At 43.0% G+C, this 21,613-nt stretch overlaps 2 protein-coding genes across 2 annotated transcripts in view; one reads left to right on the forward strand and one right to left on the reverse strand.

The window, feature by feature from the left end:
- Nucleotides 1-49: 49 nt before the first annotated feature.
- Nucleotides 50-10,184, forward strand: LOC138965103 (RPII140-upstream gene protein-like). The gene is made up of 7 exons (XM_070337233.1): nt 50-525; nt 2,641-2,806; nt 6,265-6,353; nt 7,285-7,352; nt 8,308-8,386; nt 8,910-9,011; nt 9,796-10,184. The coding sequence occupies exons 1-7, from the start codon at nt 146-148 to the stop codon at nt 9,839-9,841; spliced, it is 930 nt and encodes a 309-aa protein (XP_070193334.1). The 5' UTR covers nt 50-145; the 3' UTR covers nt 9,842-10,184.
- A 3,819-nt stretch (nt 10,185-14,003) lies between these two features.
- LOC138965105 (leucine-rich repeats and immunoglobulin-like domains protein 2) overlaps nt 14,004-21,613 on the reverse strand; it is a gene marked incomplete at its 5' end in the record, with an annotated part of 44,096 nt that continues 36,486 nt past the window's right edge. Inside the window, 7 exon segments of the mRNA XM_070337235.1 lie at nt 14,004-14,990; nt 15,510-15,602; nt 16,530-17,360; nt 18,357-18,464; nt 18,938-19,100; nt 19,814-20,103; nt 20,513-20,794. Coding sequence (XP_070193336.1) covers nt 14,749-14,990; nt 15,510-15,602; nt 16,530-17,360; nt 18,357-18,464; nt 18,938-19,100; nt 19,814-20,103; nt 20,513-20,794 — 2,009 coding nt within the window.

Here is a 21,613-nt window from a genome sequence, read left to right on the forward strand (position 1 = left end):
TTTTTTATTCGAAAATATCTTTAGATCAGCTTTTCTTTGCCATGGGAATTCCCTCTCGAACTTCCGGTGTCCTCTGATTTGGAACAAAATGCTTGGAAGGAGGTGACAGACAGTTTGGATAAGCTTGCAAAAAGGCTTTACAAACATGCTGGGCAATTCGAAAATGGACGTGGACCAACTGAACAGATGTGTCAAACACTACCACTTTCTCTCACCGCGCCTACAAACGTCGGGCTTCTCAAATTATACACAGAGGACTGGGTGCAACTTTGCACAACCACACACATCTCAAACACACAGTCCACCAGATATCACAACAAAATGGTATTCGCCGTTTTCAAGATTGTTCGCCTCTAGGAGAGCTTCATGTGAGGAAACCAGTGCCACAGAAATGATTGAGCAGGCACAGGAGAGTTTGAAGCAGAAAGGAGTGGGGAACACAAGCATTGTCAGTGAACTTGAAATTCAGAACTACCTTGCTCAAGAAACTGGAAAAGACAGATTATTCAAAATGTTCACAAGAGAGTAAGTTGAAAACATAAGCACGTGGCTGACTCTGTGTGTATGTGTGTGTGTGTGTTACTGTTAATGGCTGGTTTAGGGAATGATTGTTGAAATGTCGCTCATGTAATTGACTCATGTTCACTACAGATCTATACAGTTTCAAAATTGACTGCAAGGACTGATGAATTTTAATATGGATTAGCATATTTAAGTGGCATTCGACAAGGGAACATACTGGGTCTGATCCGTTTGGGTACATCATGAAGCGTCCCGGTACCGAAGCGTCCCGGTACCAAAGCGTCCCGGTGCCAAAGCGTCTCGGTACCGAAGCGTCCCACTATAACGCGTCACAGGGGTACCGGGATGCTTCGGGACGCTCCCGCGCAGTAGGGCACGAAGCGTCCCGGTACCGAAGCGTCCCGGTGCCAGTCACCACGCACATCCTCGGCTTGCATGCCAATGTATTATATAGCAAAGGGAATGCCTGTAATTCACACAGAGCAATCACTTGGTCTTAAACGTGCACAAGACAAAAACTTTCATACTGGGGGAGCGAGCCAGTCTGAAGAGTACTCGGGTCCAGCGCGAGCGTTCTTTATTACCCAAATGAACCCAAGCAAACCCAAATTAACCCAAATGATACAATTTAAAAGTCGGAGGCAGAACTGAAAAGATTTTTTCCGACGCTCACGCTTAGTGAAGCCAGAAAGCGTGTGTGATAACAGACATATATCCCTCTTGTGAACGGAAGCCTACGGACTTTTCCCCCGAACTTGTCCACACGGGTACAGTATTTTGTGAGTACAGATCTAAGGCCTAAAAAAAAAATAGGTGTGGTTACGGTAACCCGACCTACCCTATTTTTAGGGGCCGATCCTATAACTTTTTATTACATTTGTCAAAAAAAAAAAAAAAAAAAAAAAACCAGTGCAAAAAACGCAATGAAAGCAAAAGCGCCCGTGTCGCACACTTATTTCCCTGTCAATTAGGTTTAATTTGTACACATTAGAAAAAAAAGTTTAAAAAAAAAAAAAGTGATTGCCTACCTACCTACCCTATTTTGTTTGGCTATGTTACCGTAACCACACCTATTTTTTTTTGGGGCCTAAAGTAAAGTTGGGGAAAAGTTGGACAAAAGTGATTTTTTTTTACCGAATCAAGGTCTGTGCAAAATTAAAAAAATCAGTGAAGTCAAGGTCAAATCAAGGTCAAGATTAAATTTTAAAAAAATAAATATGGTTAGTCAAGTCAAGGTCAAATCAAGGTCAACAAGGGCGGATCTGGGGGGGGGTTACACGGGTTACGTAACCCCCCCACCCCCCAAAAAAAGAGGTAATTTATTGGCTCAGGATGCACCAGATAGCTCTATTTTGCTTCTTTGGATAAAAACAATTTCCGGGGGGGCATGCCCCCGGACCCCCCTAGAGGCTTAGGCGCCTTCGGCGCCGTCAACTTGTATCTTCGCAGTCATTGTGTAACCCCCCCCTCCAAAGTGAATTGATCCGCCCTTGGTCAAGGTTTAAAAAAAGAAAAAAGTCTAAGTCCTGTGACGCGTTATAGTGGGACGCTTCGGTACCGGGACGCTTTGGTACCGGGACGCTTTGGTACCGGGACGCTTCGGTACCGGGACGCTTTGGTACCGGGACGCTTCGGTACCGGGACGCTTTGGTACCGGGACGCTTCGGGGTGTCCCCATCCGTTTCACTAATGTAAACGATTTATCTGACTGAGTGTGTAAATAGTTGTTTAAAGTATTTGCTGATGATGCCAAAATATATTTAAAAAAATTACAAAAGTGTTACCAAATACAGCAGGGCATTAATTCCTTGCAGAAATGGTCTGAGGAATTGTGCCTTTATTTTCATGTGTCCAAGTGCAATGTTAACCCCCGAAGCAGGGTCATGTCAAATTAGTGACATAAGTTTTGTTTGATGCACGACGGTATCTGCACTAAAAGGACATCCTTCAGGCCAGCCAAAAAGTCCTTTCATCGCAGGTGGCCTTTCCTGACAGGGCAATCTGGTAAAGATAGTAGACAAAGGGACAACAGAAGCTGACCTTTCCAGGGAGTCCTATCATCGGAGGGGCCTGTCATCACAGGTAACACTGCAGAGACTTTCTGTTCATATGTTGCAGCCACATCGGTAAATCCAGTTCAGAGTTTGCCTTCACGTACCAGGTGACACTGCAGGCAGCAGGCCTGACGTTTCTCATGATGTCCTTTCTGGCCGGACGTCAGGCCAAACAGGAGTTCATTGACCGCAACAGGGCCACTGTCTTCAAGACACGCTTCCAGGCCTTTGTGAGTGGAGCTTGTCTGGTGATTCATACAGAGCATGTACACACAACCACGCATACTGTGTCAATCTATATGCACATAGTCACACATCTACTCTCTCTCTCTCTCTCTCTCTCTCTCTCTCTCTCTCTCTCTCTCTCTCTCTCTCTCTCTCTCTCTCTCTCTCTCTCTCTCTCTCTCTCTCTCTCTCTCTCTCGTATGTGTGTGTGTCTGTGAATGTGTGTGTGTGTGTGCCGTTTAGTAGAAATCCTCACCTTGCAATCAGTTTCTCTCCATGTCTTTGGTTGGTTGGTTGATCTTGGTGCCTTTCTTTCTTTTATCAAGAATTTGAAACACATAAGTTGTTAAAATTTAGACACTGACATTTGCATGATCTGTAAGCCTGTTAGTAAATTTCGAGATTCATTCACTCAGACTACATCTGTATCGTATTACATCTGAAAGTTCCAGAACTTGCCCATCTGATGCAGAGTAGCTCAGTTCGTAGAGCACTGGACTTGTAATCCTTGGGTCACAGGTTCGAATCAAGACCAACTTTATGTGCAGACTCAAAGACGGTATCCATGTCCAACCCTCGTGTCACCGCAGTGGCACGTAACAGTACCTTGGTCATTCTGCCATAAGTGCAGGTGGCTGATTACGCCTATTTTTATATATATATATATATATATGTCGTGCCGAATTCACGTAATTGTCGACTTCGCGGAATCGGCAACACTTTTGCCCATTTCGCGTAATCGGCAAAACGCTGCCCAATACGCGAAATCGGCAGCGTTTTGCCGAAAACGCGGAAAGGCCTCTAAAATTTGCCCATTTCACAAAAGCAACAGCCAGTCTGTTACTTTTTTGTGTCACCAGAACATTGCATTAACATTGCTTTACCTCCCTACTATGTTTTGTATGGTCTATGTTGGTCTGTGTCGAGCATAACTTCGGAAATGCACGAAAACTACACTTTCTGCAATAACTTGCCATAACTTATCGATTATTGCGATATATATCCATTGGAGTATCTAGTTGTCTAAGTGTGATGATATCCCAGGCATTTGAGAACTTTAAAACCAAAAAGTGGCTGCCGATTTCGCAAAATGGGCAAATTTTAGAAGCCTTTACGCGATTTCGGCAAAACGCTGCCGATTTCACGTATTGGGCAGCGTTTTGCCGATTACGCGAAATGGGCAAAACTGTTGCCCATTACGCGGAATCGGCAATTACGTGAATTCGGCACGACATATATATGATATGTATAAGTTACAGCTCCGTCCATCCATGGTATCGCCTGATATTTTGTCGAGACTGGGTCGAGCCTCGAGTGACGTCATTATATTCTTTCACCCCGTCGAGACAAAATATCACGCGATACCAGGGATGGACGGAGCTGTAACGTATATATATGGCATGACCAAAGTAAAGAGAATTTGTCATGGGATGTGGAAACAAATCATTGGAAATTCACCATGGGCAATCAACCCAAGTCTAGAAGTTGTAGAACTATATTTTGTTTCAGTCTTGGCAAGGCCAGTTTTGTCCAGTTCCGGAAAAGACATCATGAATTCATTCACCCTGCCGAGACGAAAAAAACAATTCCATGGATGAAAACGTATAAGCTTATATCCCGTGACGCATCAAAGCTAAATTTTGTTTTGAAATGTCTTCACAACGTACAGATAACTTATAACGACATAATCGCCTTCACAAGACAGGAAAAACGCACACTTTGTTTTTCGTCTGCTACAAATCTAGTCTTGTTGGTTGACGGGTTGTAGGCTTATACTAGTGATTACTGTGTGTGATACATGAAATGTGATATGAATGCTGTTTTTATATGTTATACTCTTACTTTCTCCCAAGCGCAAGACAAATTCTTCCATGAAAATTGAAGCCAATAAAATTTGAGTTGAGAGTTGAGTAAAGCTTCAATCGTACCTTCATCAACAGCAATAAATGCTCAATCCGCTGTCAGTTCGCAACTGAACCTTGGTTTTTTTCTTTAACTTTTTGGTTAACATTGAAACGGCAATCCAAAAGAGTGTTTCAGCTGTACAGGTTTAGCTCCTTCTTTTGAGTTGCTTTTCAGTTTAAAATGACACCGGAAGCGAATAAATTGTCGCGTATTCTGTCGTCACAAAAAGACGTCATGACATAGTTACACGCAAAGCGAAAGAGACTTTGACGTCATTTACTTTTGTTCGGAATTTTCCGTCTGTTCCTAGCTTGTCAGTGAAGACCTGACATGAGTAAGCTTACCCAAAACGTCTTTGTTCTCTATTCACATTGCAGCTGTGAAATAATCAGTCTTGTGTCTCGGTCGTGTAGGTACAGAGTTTGCTTCTGCAATCATTGTGTTCGTGTTGATGACGGCTTCATAAGACAAATCAGCAAATCTATCGTTAGGAAGACGTTTATGTACAAATCACCGAACCCAACCCATTTTTTGTGTGCATTTTTCTGAAGAATAAACTGCATGTGGTTAATTTCATCCGTTTAATGCTTGTCGAAACAAGACATAAGGCTTTAGAATAAAAGATTTCACGCATTGCTTGGCCATCTGATCACAGATGAGGTCACAGTTTGTAGGTTGAATCTATGAATCGGCCAGAGATAGATCTGCATTTCTGGTACGACCTTCCAGATTATCAACAGCGGGTTCATGGTCGGAATCAAGAGGTCAAATTTGCGTGGCTCTCAATCATTTCATAAACGATTTCCATTTTCTTGTTTCTGCGGCTGCGCAAGTTATTTTGCCTAGGTCATGGCCGAACTTTAGGCCTACAGAGAAATATCGCTGGATATTTTCTCCCTAGATTAACAGAGACAAAGAAGGGAAGTCATGCTGTATATATATATACTAGAATGAATACCCGCTTCGCCGGGAAGAAGTACAGCCGAATGATACCCGGCTTCGCCGGGAAAAAGTAGAGGAAAGCGTTAATGTGGACAGTGACCTAAAAATAGTAACGGGAATATCCGGCTTCGCTGGGATGAAAGCGTTGTGGACAGTGACCTAAAAATAGTAACGGGAATATGGATTGACGCCACACGAAGGAAGGGAGATAAACGCAAAACACTGAAGAAGATAATGAAGAGTTTCTGGGAATGTATCTGGGAAGATGAACAGAAAAACCAAAATCGATTCAGCGCTGCGCGCTGAGAGCACATGTTGAAAATTCTCATCGACCAGGTTGTGTCCGGGGTCTTCCTGAATATGCCCAGCAAATTTGAAGCAGATCCATCAAGAACTTTGGCCGTGCATCGCGGACACACACACAGACAGACACAAGCCGTATATATATATAGATAGAAGATACGCACACACCTCGGTAGCGCGACTCTTGTTGCTGCCAGCTTTTCATTGGGAGGAAGCAACAGAATTGCCCAGCACTGGGATAACTAAAGAATGGAAATGTTTCAACACTTTCCTCAAGTGTTGATGAGTTATTCTTTGCCTTCTTCTTCAACAGCGACGACTGAATGACCAGATTTTCCTGTTCAGTATGAAGGAAGGAATGAAGTGGGCCATGAGGGTCTCCCTCTTCTCCCTTTCTTTCATGTGAGTTTTAACTGTTCGAGAGAGTGTGTGTGTGTGTTGTGTGTGTGTGTGTGTGTGTGTGTGTGTGTGTGTGTGTCCTTCCGTGTGTGTGTGTGTGTGTGTGTGTGTGTGTGCGTGCGTGCGTGCGTGCGTGTGTGTGTAAAAATCCAAAAACAGATAGACTGCCAACGTTCCAAAATTCAGAATAAAAAAACAAGCAAGGTATGTTATAGGACTGTGTGACTGTATTGTATTGTTTTGTCACAAATAAACGTTCCTATATCATACCTTGCTTGGTTTTTTTATTCTTCCATGTGTGTGTTTGCGTGTCCCTGCATGCTTGTGTTTGTGTGTGTGTCACTGTCAGGGTTTAGAATAAACTTTCTAGGATTGTTGACCCCTGGGCCGCAATGAAAGCACGTAGAGAAAGTCATGTGTCAGAGATTGTGCTCTGTCGTAAAACTTGTTGGCTTCCAAGAGAAAGAATTATGTAAGTTCTGCTTTTCATTCAATTCTAATTTCAGCATTGGTTTTAAGATGTTCCTTATTTTAAGCCAATGAATTTGAGTCCGTTGTGGAGAGAAAGAAAATTTAAGCGCACAGAAAATGATAAAAGTTGCAAGAAAATGGCTGTCATCAACATAGACTCCAGATATTTTGATTGGGTTGGTGTGGCTTCAGCTTAGGGTGAACAGATGATTTGTGGGGCTTATCGTACCATTGTATGAGTTCTTCTTTTATTTTTTAATTTCGACACATTTGTTGATATCCATTTTCTCAACATATTTGTTATCCTTTGCGAACAGTCAGTGTGCTATAAAAAAAACCTCTGATATGTTGAATAAGCTGTGCATTTGCACATATTTAATCATTCACAGCATGACTGTGCTATTTTAATAAAAATAAATTTTAAGACTTTGCCATTTAATAACTGGTGTTTCTGAATGTGCAGGGGCATCTCACAGTCGATCGCTGTATATCGCAACAAGAGCTCTCCTTGGGAGTATGCTATTGCATCAGGTGAGTTTGTTTAAAATTTTATTCAAATTTGATGTCATTAAACAATAATAATCAAACCATTCAGGCACAGACTTGAGCAAGAGCTTATCTTAAATGGTGCAAACAAATACAGGTGTGTGCATGTGTAGGTGTTCAGCCACTACAGGTGTGTGCATGTGTAGGTGTTCAGCCACTACAGGTGTGTGCATGTGTAGGTGTTCAGCCACTACAGGTGTATGCATGTGTAGGTGTTCAGGGAAAGCTAAACAAAACAAAAATAAGTGTAAAAGCAAAAACAGAAAAACGATTTTGGAGGAAAATGTATCGGGGGAAAATTTAAAACCTCTCAGCTCGTACGTGCTTCTGCCAGAAGTGCAGCGCTGTTTGGGGATAAATACAAGGGAGATCATCGTATTTGGTGGTCCATAATTCAGCGTCCTCTGTTAGGTTATTCCCCTTGGATCGTGTCTGAGAAAACAGTATCAATGCGGGCAGAATGTTTTTTGCTGTAATTTTTTCTCATGAAACGGTTTTGCATTTTTGTGTGCTCTGGGTTGACATGTATCTGCTTTAGTAGCGTCTGTCTTTAACAAGTGTGTGTGTGTTTGTCTGTCAGTGTGTGTGTGTGTGTGTGTGTGCACACATACTTGAAATATATTGCCATCTAATAATAGACCTTTTCGGTATCTGAGCAGCTCTCGCGAGACACGCTCTTTGTTATGCTTTGAATGTCGCGTGAGCTGAAAAAGCCAAGGTTCGAAGTTCTCGCGACATTCAAAGCATAACAAAGAGCGTGTCTTGCGAGAGCTGCTGTACCACATGCTTTGCTATGCTCTGAAGTTTGCGAGAGATTACGAGAGCTTGGAATACCGATTCTATTAATAAATGATGATGATAATAACGATAAGGATAACAATTGCTGTATATTTCAAGTAGGCTATTGATGTGAACATTTCCAGTGTTGTGTATGTTGCAGGGACTACGATTGGAGCTCTCAAAGCTAACATGGGACTGAGAGGATTCGTGGTAGCTACTGGCTTTGGACTTGTCATAGGGTAACTACTAGCATGCTGTGTTTCATTTTGCAATTTCTGGTGATCTTGTGAAGTTTTTTAAGTAAAGAATTGGTTGTTCTGTGTTTCTGATTATTATTTCATTAGATTTTAGTTCTGAATTTAGTACTGAATGTAACTTCAATAATAGTTGCTGTAATATAAGCATGCATGAACATCTATTGGTTGATTATACAAGACAAAGCCAGTGCAGTGGTCTGTGGACTAAACACCTTCAAAGATCTGGCAAGTTAGGAAAGAAGAGAGAGGTATGTCTTTGTGTGTAGTAAACAATCTTTCTGAGGAAGAGAACTTGAAACAAATTAATGTTTACCAACAGAGGATTTTGAAGCTACATGTTCACAGTATTTTGATTCATCAGGTGGAACTGATTCATTATGTTATGCTTGCTAAGAACAGCAAGCAAGCATCATCACTGACGGTCTAAAGAAACCCTGTCTGAACAGTGTAGTAATGTAGTGTAGTGGTAGTGTGAATGATGTGACATCTTTATTTTTATCCACAGAACGTTTATGGGCGTTGTGGTACTAGGAGCAATGAAGGCACTGAATGAGACACAGGAACAGCGGCACTACTGGGAAATACAAAAAGAGCTGGAGAAAGAAAAGTAAGTTTTCATGCTGTTGATGCAATGGCGTGTGTGTGAGGGGGGGGGGGGGGGGGGGGGGCAATGAAGGAACTTATTGAGACACAGGAACAGCAACATTACTGGGAAATACAGAAAGAAAAGGAGAAAGAAAAAATGCGTGATATATTGTGTAAAAAATTCCATCTCACACGGCATTAATAGGTAACATGCGCCTTGAGTCGCCTTGTGTGGTGAGATACGTGCGCGATATAAATCCTCGTAAATAAAAATAAATAAATATTGATGCAATGGCAGGGGTGTGTGTGTGTTGGGGGGGGGGGGGTATTTAAGGCACTAAACAAAACACAGGAACCATGGGACCACTGGGAAATACAAAAAGAACTGGAGATCTCACCCTGAGGGTAGAAAGTTCAGGAACCCAGAAGAAGAAGAACAGGACTGCAGCAATAGTGGCTTCCACGTCAGTGTGTGCAATTTTCAACTCATGAAACTCTGTATTTTCTCAGATTCACCGACAATTGTTTGACAAAGTCAGGATTGGGGTAGGGGTTGCAGGCTACTATAATCAGTGTCTTTTCATATGCATTTTTAACTCTCTTTTTTATACCCTCCAGTGCTCCCACACCCCAAGGAAACTAACAGGCATCCCTGCAATTCCTGTTAATAGAAAAGTTATTTTGCCTAATTTGCCTCGAAGTGTTATTGCTGCTGGTCTTAGTTCTGCGTTTCCTTTCAAGCAGGTAGTTTGGCTTGTGCATTGCTTGCCATAAATGTATTTAATCTTGGTTTGTTTGTTTTTCAGGTACTATGAAAGCAGAGGCAAACTTGAAGCTGTGACTGGCTTGTAGGAGAAACGTCATTCTATGGCTGCCTGCATCATCTAGATGTACATTTCTTAATTTGATAGTAACACACAGGCACAAAGGCTCACACACACAGACACAGACAGACGCACGCACACACAGACACAAACAGACAAACACACACACACACAGGAACTCTTCTGACTATGTTGCTTCTGTGTATGTGATCACGTTTATTGATTTACAGAATGTCTTGTCATACCTGCTTACCCTTAAAGGCAGGAAGGAAACTCCAAAGTAAACAGTGATGCAGTGGAACCCCCATTTTAAGACCTTGCTTTGTCTGATTTCTGTTCATAACTTCTGTAAATATACCCCCATTTTAAGACCTTGCTTTGTCAGATGTTCTGTTCATAGCATCTGTGAATTAACCCCCATTTTAAGACCTTGCTTTGTCTGATTTCTGTTCATAACTTCTGTAAATATACCCCCATTTTAAGACTACCTCCTTTTTAAGACCTGAATTTTTTCAGATTTGTAGGGGTCTTAAAAGGGGAGGTTCTGCTGTAGAAAGTTATATTGCCTGTGTGTGTGTGGCTGCATTTGAAAAATTCAATCCTTTTCTGTCTAAAAAGTGTTAGTGTGCGTGGTTTGTAGTACATAATGTAGAACAGGTACGTCTCATCAGCGTACATTGGGGTATTTGCTATAATTATGTCCGTCTGATTGTGGCTGCAAGTTGTCAGAATCAGAGTGAAAATTTGTAAGAATATGAAACGTGTTGTGTAAATGTGAAAAGGTTTATGATTGATTTGTGATAAAATAAAAGACATGAAGACTAGAAACATCCAGGCCTTTTTGTTTTTCTGTGAAGTGAACGATCGGAACTTTGTATTCTGTCCACAGTCATGCAGTAAGACAAACAAACACACTGACACACACACACTGACACACGCACACACACTGACACATACCATTACACATCTGTGTATCCCCATTGCAATTCAAACACACACGCACACCCACACGCACACACACAGAAATCCTCATCATACCAGCACTTCATTTGTATGCATTCATTTTATTCTTTGTTTCAATAAACTGTACAATAAACATTTCACACAAACTTACACAAAGTTTGTACAATAAATTAAAGACCTACTTTCAACGTAGAAACACAGATGCAGTTTGTTATGCACCCTGTTTCAAAACATAAAACACGCTGTCAGCACATTTTGCTGTCTTGTGCTAATAGTAGAACACTACTTTAACAAAAATCTTTAAAACGTCACACTTCTTCCCTGACCTATTTGGTGGGATGGCATTTACAATCACTCCTTCCGTTCATTCCAGACATATGCACAACCATCCAAGTCATCTTCAAAACAAAAACTGCGCATACCCTGCACATTATGTTCATCATAAACCAGGCTACATTTCATGTACATAAAACCCGTAATAATGCTTTTTAAGTAAAAATCCACTGCCTTCCATTTCCAACAACAAAATGTTGAAAATAAAATTCTCTTTAAAAACAATTAAGTACTCATCCGTTTCAACACAGTATCAGAAGACAGCAGTTTGTTCAATTCATTTTGTTCTGTTTTTTCAATAAAAGGAAGACTATGACTTAAAAAATGTAATTGCTTGTTCTTCTGTGACTTGGTAACTCTCTTCATAATTGGTGTACAATTTGCATCAGAACACAAAACTCCCAAGTCACTTGAAAAGGCATACAATGTATAATAAACTTAAAAATGTAATTCAGCAGCATTAAGATTCTTTCATTAAGATTCTTTCATATCAGTACATGTGTCCACCATCTCTTGGCTTAAAAAATATGAAAGAAGGAAATTGAACCGGTAGCAACAGAAACCCTGCAGATATTTCCCTAGCCGAAACACTTGTATTTTATAACTTCAACTGTGTGATACTGTGGGAAGACTTTCTTCCAATGCAACAGATAAATCTTTATGTTGAAGCAAAATAATATTCTACCCTGCCAAAGGCACCTTCCAAGCCCACACAAGGTGCATAAACCTCATTCAAAATTGTGCTCTGCCATCGCAGTCAACAGCTGTAAATTTCATCAGAAGCAGGGTTTTCAAAATCAGACATGTCTGAATTTAACATTCAATGTGTTATTTGGGTCCAAAAAAGCCATTATAACACAATCAGCAGTTTTTCCTTCAGCATAATAAATCACGACGCTGCCAAGAAAACGATCTAACAGCAAATGATGTGCAAGTCCTACTTGCACATTTGCAGAAACTATTCAAGATTTTTTGGTCTCAGCATTTACAAGAAAGTGCAGTTACTGTTACAAAATACATGCCAGCTTCAGGATTTTCTTGACAAACGCTGACAGCAAAATTGTGATTTATGCATCGCTCTTTTGCGCCTTGGATTGCAGACAAACGTGGATTTCTTGTCCACATTGAGGACAGAGATGATGATCAAAATGGCTTGGATTTCTACGATCGTCAGTATTAATTATGCATCAAGGGCAATTTGATGAGTGATCACAGTTTTTCAAAGCACCAGCTTCCAGACTTTTTGCTTTGCTACTTATCTCACAGAAGGGAGAAACAAAGACGGATAATACGAATCACTTGAAACAAATTGCTTGCTAGAAGTAGAAGTATTTTTCCTTTAGGTAAGAGTTAACACAAGGAGAATTCATCATAACCTACAAGGCAAGATCAACAGCAACAGAAAATGCATGCACATTTTTTTCAGCAGTGGTTCCAAAACAAACTGTAACTCGACCGGTGGTTTGGAAGAACTTGTAAATCAAAATGTCTGTATCAGACAAATATAAAGCACATAATGTTTTCAAATGCAGTATCTTTTTAAAATTGCATCTTATCTCACTCTTTCTCTCACCTTTTCCCTATTCTGTCTTCACAACTCCCAACCCCTCCACTCCCCCCCCCCCCCCCCCCCCTTTAATTCAGATGGTGGGTTTAAAGAACTTTAATAAATCAGAATATCTTCGTTGGACAAACATAAAGAAGTGACCAGAACAAAGTGTTTTCAAATGCCCAATCCTTGTGAAAGGACTTCCTGCCTCAATCTTACTTTCTCTCTTTCCCTGCTCCCTCCCCCATCCCCCTTTCTCTCTCACTTTCTCCATCTCAAACTGAAAATTTCTTACCCAATAACAAGCTGCCCCCTTCTCTCCCCCCCCCCCCCCCCCCCCCCTCCCCTTCTCAATCTTTGACTGCAGTTTTCCCTGTCCGGACACAACCTCTGACAAATCATCACACAACCCTATTTAACACACACATACACACACACACACACACACACACCTTGTTTCCATGGTGGTAAAAAATCATGGTTTCACTACTTGCACGACTGCCTACAACGGCAGAAAGAGCACAACACAACAAATCAAAATTACGTATGAGGTAGTAAGGAGGGATGAGAAAAAAACACCTTTGAACTGTTGGGGTAAGAAAGTACATGTAAAACAGAGAGGAGCTTAAACCCTCTCTAGTTTGTTCTCCGCCTTATGAGAACAAAGCAGTTCCTTAAGAATAAAATCCAAATGAATGTGCTGACAACATGAAAATTGTACTCATTCTAAACAGCTATAGCTCCTCTTCAAGGTACTTGTGAATGTTTTGTTCATTAAACTATCCATTCTTGTTCTTTTAATGACTCCCCAGACGACAAAGAGAAAATGTGTTTTCATTCAGATATCATGCACTCAGTAAAAGTACATGTATGCATTAAAACAATGATGAAAGTTCAGTCAAAATTTGCTAAAACACCATTTTGTGAAGTTTTCTATTTTTCCCCACTCACCGTAATTTAGATTTTTCTGACAATCAATATATTTCTCCTGCAGTCCAAATTTGTACATCATTCTGTATTTAGCAGTTGAAAACCAAACAAAGTATCTTCTAAGTTCTACAGTTAGCTGCTCAAAACAAAACTGCTCTGTTCCCATCAGGCAGGCAACAGTTATTCAAAAATAATAAAGAGAAGAGAAACAAATCAGCAGTATGCCATTCTGTGTAGGTTTGGATACCCGTTGAACTGTCCCTGTGTCAGACCGTTCTCTCAGCAGTCTTTATGACTGAAAAGATTGCGTCACTTGCATCAAAGCTTCATCTTGAGTATTCGAGTCACACATTCTGTTTCTGGTATTTACACTCCGACAGACAGACACACAGACACACACACACACAGGCACTCACTCACTCTCTCTCTCTCTCCCCCACACACTTACACATTTATTTTCTTCTCTCTCTCCCCCCACACTTACACACATTTTCTGTCACACACACACTGACTCTCTCTCTTAGTCCCTCACTCTTTCTCTCTCTTATACACACACACACATACACACACACACAAAGGAAGATTGTTTAGAGGCAAGATATAGGGTAGGTGGGTAGTGAAGAGACGAATGAAGACATCGTGGGATTTTCTTTGACAGTAAATCAACACCCTCGCTAACACAATATCCCTTGCACGAGGTGCGCACTGTCTCTTGGTGGGATACGAGGTTTTCAGATCACAGGCAATGCTACTTGTACACAACAAAATTTCACCGAAAAAAAAAATCGTCAAAAAACGTCCAATCAGTGTGGCAAACAAATACACTTTTGTCTCCAGCACAAAATCTTCACACATCACTGTTGTGGTAAAAAAAACAAAAAAATCTTTGTCATAGTACCATGTTCTTTGTAGCTTCCCTGTAGTAAACAAGGAACAGGCCCTCCTTTTTCACACAAGACACATGACCTTTTCTTGGCGTAAAACTGTTTCAACTAATGCCCGACCGATACCATTGGATTTTTTTCTCCTTAGCGTCATGTGATTCTCCGAGGCAACTGGTGAGGTATCTTCGTTATTTTGCTCGTTATTTTGGTCTAGAGCTGAGAAGGGTACGATCACCCCCTCACAGTTTAACAAGGCAGCATGGCAAGGTTCACAGTTCACACATTCACGGGACCCTCTTTGTGCCGGTGAGGGGGGTGGTGTGTGTGTGAGCTGCCCCCGCCCCCTCCCCCAGCTCCTCCCATGTGGGCGTGGCTGTGGTTGTGGTTGGTTCGCTGGATGAACTGGGGGGAGGGGTCGCGGTGGGAGGGGGGAGGGTAGTGGACAGAGTCTGTACCGCACTGTGTACAACAACAGCGAACATCCCTGCCCGGGACCACGCCATTCCACTGCTGGCACTCTGTAACACGTAAGAGAAAGAAATTAGTTTAGACAAACAGGTGTGCAAAATTACTGAAATAGAATTTTGACAAGTCAACACAGAGGACAAGAACATGACAATGCGACAGGAATATTTTTTTAATTTTTTTATCCAAAGCATGATGTGCACACAAAGCAAACAGCAAAAGGGACTTAAAAATGTAAAGGTAACACCATAATCATGTTTGGTCGTAGGGGAGCAAGATCTTAACTTCTCTAGGGCCAGCTTTTCGTATGAGAACGGTGCCCATCTCCTCTCCCTCGCTGCCTTCGGGACTAAATCAAATGCATCACAAAACCACATCCAATCAGCAAATATGTTACCACCTAGCTTCAAAGGGGCTCCGCCTCAAAGAGGCAGCTAGCTGGCCAAGACTACAAAAGAGTGTGTTTAATCATAGAAAATGAGAAGACTTTTTACTAAAATAGATTTATACATTAATGTTATTTGCAATTTTGAGATCTGTTGCAAATGTCATAATAAATAATGTGTACTGACCTGTGACGGGTTGCAGACAGGCCTCGTGACTGCAGCCAGGACACACAGCGGTCGGCACTCTATCACAGCTACTGCACTCGCCCATACACACTTCTGAAACACGCCAAATATAACCATCACATCATTGCAACAACTGCAGCAACACGCCAATCATAACCATCACATCATTGCAACAACTGCAGCAACACACCAATCATAACCATCACATCATTGCAACAACTGCAGCAACACGCCAATCATAACCATCACATCATTGCAACAACTGCAGCAACATGCCAAATATAACCATCACATCATTGCAACAACAGCAGCAATTTTCAAAGCTGGTTACTGGCAAATCAACAACCTCTGTCAGTTTCAAATCTGGTTACCAGTAAATGTGTTTGTTTGTTTGTTTGCTTAACGCCCAGCCGACCAAGAAGGGCCATATCAGGGCGTTGCTGCTTTGACATATAACGTGCGCCACACACAAGACAGAAGTCGCAGCACAGGCTTCATGTCGCACCCAGTCACATTATTCTGACACCGGACCAACCAGTCCCAGCACTAACCCCATAATGACAGACGCCAGGCGGAGCAGCCACTAGATTGCCAATTTTAAAGTCTTAGGTATGACCCGGCCGGGGTTCGAACCCACGACCTCCCGATCACGGGGCGGACGCCTTACCACTAGGCCAACCGTGCCGGTACCAGTAAATGTGAAAAATCAGCAAAATTGTATAAATCCCAAAACAGATGGGTTAGTACAGTGGTACCTGCGATGTGTGGCCCCTCCAATGAGAGGACATCTCACCCGCCGTCCCTTTATCTATTATCTCAACTAAAATCTACCTGTCATGACAGGCCACCTGCAATGTAGGGACACTTTTAGGACTCAGTATTAGGAGGTCCCACGGGTGTCCTTTCATTGCAGGTATCACAGTAAATGAAATGTTTGATTTTTGACAAATGTTTGATTTTTGACAAATGTTTGATTTTTGACAAAACAAACTATCCACATTGCAGAATTTCACAACTCACCATTATGCCGGTGCTGCGGCTGCTGCTGCATCTGCCTCGGCATCACCATGCCGTTCTTGTGCTTGCCGGCGCACGGCCCCGCTTGGCAACAGCATGCCCCTCCCCCGCCCTGCACCGGCCTCAGGCCTCGCGACCCCCCTGTGGGGAGGGATGAGTAACTGGAGGCCCGGGGAGGGACCACGGGTGGCATCGGTCGCTGGTGTGTGTTGGAGTCAGAGCTGCTGCCACCGTTGTCTCCGGAGAAATGTCTGTGTTGGTGCAACACGCACCCCTCACACCTGTCTCTGGGACACACTCCCACCCCCACCCCCACGTCCCTCTCCCCAGCACGGTCGTCACATCGCTCACAGTTGGGGCAGGGAGTCTGTGTGGTGGCTGCCGCTGTACTGGGACCACAGTTCTCACCGCACACTGACGGCAAAGCGATGGGCCGCGACGGGCACCTGTCGTGATTGGTCGGGCCGGGGTGGAAGGTACTGAGGGTGCTTCCTCCCCGTGACAGACCAGCCCCGGGGGGTAAGGTAGACGACATCCCCCCACCCCCTCCCCCTCCATGAGAGTGCCAGCTGTGAGCGCTGTGAGTGCTGGCCATGGTGTCGGACTCCTCGCCAGACTGCTGCAGGCTGCTGACGCTGGTGGTGCGGTGGTTGCAGCGCAGCGCTTGCTGGCTGAGGGACAGGTGCTGGTGCTGGTGCGCTGCGTGTCCCCCATCGTCCTCCTCCACGTCGCTGGGGAAGATGGCAGCCGCTGTGCGCATCCCTGTCCAGCCGTTGGCGGCGGCCCGGTACTGGCCCGATGATGACTCGTAGCCTGACTCCTTCAGCTGGTAATCTGACGGAGAGAAAGGAAGAGTGAGGAACAGCTGCAGTAAAAATAATTCTAAACTTTTGCACATGCAGGTCATTTTTGCCTAAAGCCTGTCCCTAACTGGGCAAAATCGAGTACGCGAAGTATATATCGCAAAGCTGGCCGCACTAAACTTTAACATTGAGTTTTTGGTGAAAAGATTTTTCGAAGTCGACTTCAATATCAATCAATATAATTATCAATATATGAGGCTTATATCGCGCGTATTCCGTGGGTACAGTTCTAAGCGCAGGTATTTTTTAATTTTTTTAATTTTTTTTATTTTATGCAATTTGTATCGCGCACATATTCAAGGCGCAGGGATTTTTATTTATGCCGTGTGAGATGGAATTTTTTTACACAATACATCACGCATTCACATCGGCCAGCAGATCGCAGCCATTTCGGCGCATATCCTACTTTTCACGGCCTATTATTCCAAGTCACACGGGTATTTTGGTGGACATTTTTATCTATGCCTATACAATTTTGCCAGGAAAGACCCTTTTGTCAATCGTGGGATCTTTAACGTGCACACCCCAATGAAGTGTACACGAAGGGACCTCGGTTTTTCGTCTCATCCGAAAGACTAGCACTTGAACCCACCACCTAGGTTAGGAAAGGGGGGAGAAAATTGCTAACGCCCTGACCCAGGGTCGAACTCGCAACCTCTCGCTTCCGAGCGCAAGTGCGTTACCACTCGGCCACCCAGTCCACTTCAATTAAGGACAGGCTTATTGCTTAGTTCATTTTGGAAAATATTTTATTTCCAATGACAAAATATCCCCAAATATTAACTGTGATCAAAAGCATATAATTGATGCATGAAACAGAACAAGAGGGAACAACAGAAGCTGATCTCTTTTTACTGTGACTGTTAATCAGAACTTTACGGTCAAGTCTTCAGGAAGGGACACACGCCCAGACCTGGCTGTCTACAGACTTATCTCCTTGTCTATGCAACTTCAACCAAGGTCTCACCTTGATAGTGATAGGTGGTGATGCCCATGGGTGTCTGGGTGAAGCTGCCCTCTTTATCAGAAGAGGAATACCCTGTGCTGGGTACTTCTCCTGGCAGGGTGGTCTCATCTACAACAATCAACAACCATGTTTAATTTTTGCCATGTCAGGTAACTACAGAAAAAGACTAGTTTTACTGCTCTCCTATAATCCCCATACCTTAAAAAAATAAAACATACACTCTGTTAGAATTGTAAACTAGACTTTTAGGGTGAAAGTGAAGCAATCACACTGTATAAACCAATCCATAACCATATATTCATGACTTATTTTGTACATTTTCTGATTCTTATCACACTTTCACAGGCTGTAACACTTAAAAATGTATGGTTTTACAGTGACATCTTTACAAAAAGAAAGAAACAAGAAAGAGAGTGGGAGATAGGAGTCACTGAATCTTAGTTTTGTTTCTGGCATTATAATTTAAATAGAGCACTTGGAATTGTTACTGGAACTTGTGCAATAGAAAAGTGATTTACTATTAAATTTTGATTCTGAATTTTGGAATGTTGTTTTGATAGCACTAGCAAAAGATAACGTACCTGTGGGGGTGGCGCTGTACATCTCGTGACGTTTGCGTGTCTGGTAGATGATGATGACCCAGACCAGGGAGGTGCCCACCACGCAGCACACCACGGCGATGATGATGATACCCGTCGTCGTCGACTCGTCGCTCAGCCCTGACCCACCACCGTCACCTCTTGGCTGCACACACAATGACAAATACATCATGAATATCATTATTTTCCTAATAATTCTTATTTTATGTTCAAGTTATAATCGTTTACAGGCAGGCTGGGTGTGTCAAAGAAAATCTTCCACTTAAATGGACAATTAAGTTATTGTTATTGTTATTATTATGTCACTTACTTGAAACGAAAACTTTGCACGAAGTCAAAAAACTCACACAGGCAACACAGCATAGCTTTCTTTCTCAGATTACCCTTTCAAGAACTATGAAACTCTCTACTCAAAATAAGTTACTCTTCTGTAGCCAGAATTTTCTTACCGTCTTTCACATCTCCTCTTGTTTTTCCATTTAGATACTGCTTATCAAACATCAACAGTAATTCTAACATTTTAGGTAACAACACACACCTAGATTTCCTTTTTCCTTTTCATTAGAATTCGGGTCGCTTCCTCCCAGTGGAAAGCTAGCAACAACAGAGTGGCGCTACCCAGGTGTGTGCGTGTGTAGGTGTACTCAGCCACCTGCACTTATGATGGTAGAATGACGGAGGTCTTTTACGTGCCACTGTGCTGACACATGGATACCATCTCCGAGTCTGCACATAAAGATGACCCGTGTCCGGCCCGGCCCGGATTCGAACCTGTGACCCCACAGATCACAAGCCTATTGCTCTACCAACTGAGCTACCAGGCCACCTCTGATTCAACCAACTGACAGCCATTCTCACCTGTCCGTTAGCGGAGAGCACCTTGAGCTTGGTGGTGCCCCTCATGATGCCCAGGGTGTTGGTCATCTCACAGGTGTAGGTGCCCGCATCCTCCCACTTGGTCTCCACGATGATCAGCAGCTGGTTGTCGGCCGTCAAGAAATGGCGTGGCGTCTCGTCCAATGGCATTGCGTCTTTGAACCACTGCAGCTTGGGACGAGGACTGCCTGACGCCATGCACTCTAGGACCGAGGTTTCACCCAGCTGGGTCGTCTTGGCGTCGTCCATGTCACGGATGAAGTCCGGCGTTTCTGTTTGCGCGAGACAGATTGATGTGTTATAAGTTTTTGAAAGAAAGGACCAGAAGTACAGAACATTTTCTGTTCTTTTGCAACTCATGAAGCCAATTAATGAATTATACAAACAGGCCTCTTTTTTTTTTTCTCTCCATGTTTTTATTTGTTTTATCTTTCTTTTTATCTGTAATACTATCCTGTTTTTCCTTCCAAATCTTGAATCCTCTTGCCATATTCCTAAAGCTTGGATGCCTTGTGCATTTTTCGATTATTGAACGATTTGTATATTGGTGACACCCACCCCCACACCCTCGCCCATCTCAAATCGTCCTAAAACATGAGTCAAAATGGGATGGGCACACAGCCTCTGCATTCATATATAACAGAAGTTCCCAACAGAAAATATTCCTTCATCCACACTCACCCAGAATGGTGACGGTAGCGTTCGCGGTGATGACACCGGCAGCATTCTCGGCCTTGCACGTGTAGACACCCTCGTCACTGCTCCTGGTGCTGGCGATAAAGAACTGGTCGTCCTTGGGCAGGACGTACATGCGCCGCTCGCGGGCCGCAGGAAAATCGTCCCCGTCCTTGTGCCACGAGATCTCCACGGGTTGAGGCTGACCGGTGGCCGAGCACTGCAGTTTGGCCGGTTGACCAGCCTTCACAGTGATGTCCACTGGCTTCTTGATGAACACTGGGAACACTGCAAGAAGAAATGGAGAAATGGTGTTATATTGTGTTTGCTGGTGTGAGCTGATTAACATTCAGGCATGAGAATGGCTGAGAGGAAAAACCTCGGAATAAAAGACGTTTTCTTCTTCTTCTGCGTTCGTGGGCTGAAACTCCCACGTACACTCGTGTTTTTTGCACGAGTGGAATTTTACGTGTATGACCGTTTTTTACCCCGCCATTTAGGCAGCCATACGCCGTTTTCGGAGGAAGCATGCTGGGTATTTTCGTGTTTCTATAACCCACCGAACTCTGACATGGATTACAGGATCTTTTTCATGCGCATTTGGTCTTGTGCTTGCGTGTACACACAGGGGTGTTCGGACACCGAGGAGAGTCTGCACACAAAGTTGACTCTGAGAAATAAATCTCTCGCCGAACGTGGGGACGAACTCACGCTGACAGCGGCCAACTGGATACAAATCCAGCGCGCTACCGACTGAGCTACATCCCCGCGTTTAAAGACGCTTGAGCCATTTGAGAATATAAAATGCTCCTGCGAATTTTTGAGTTTGGACTTTTTTCCCTCTGAAATATCATTTCTAAACCTCTGAAATTAGCGGATCCGAGGATCATTCCCAAGCCTAAACAATCTTTTTAAAAACACTTGAGATCTCCTCTCCTAAGTGTCAAGCTGATATTCTGCTTTACCAATTAATCTCAATTTATAGTACATCTCTATTCTGCTCTCATCAGAAACCATAGTCTCAAATGTAGAATGCTAACATTCTGTTTGTATGTATGAAGGACAGAGATTAAAATATATCCACAATGATAAGATATGATAATTTAT

The sequence above is a fragment of the Littorina saxatilis genome, linkage group LG4 (assembly GCF_037325665.1).
Source record: "Littorina saxatilis isolate snail1 linkage group LG4, US_GU_Lsax_2.0, whole genome shotgun sequence".
In the NCBI taxonomy this organism is placed as follows: Eukaryota; Metazoa; Mollusca; class Gastropoda; order Littorinimorpha; family Littorinidae; genus Littorina; species Littorina saxatilis.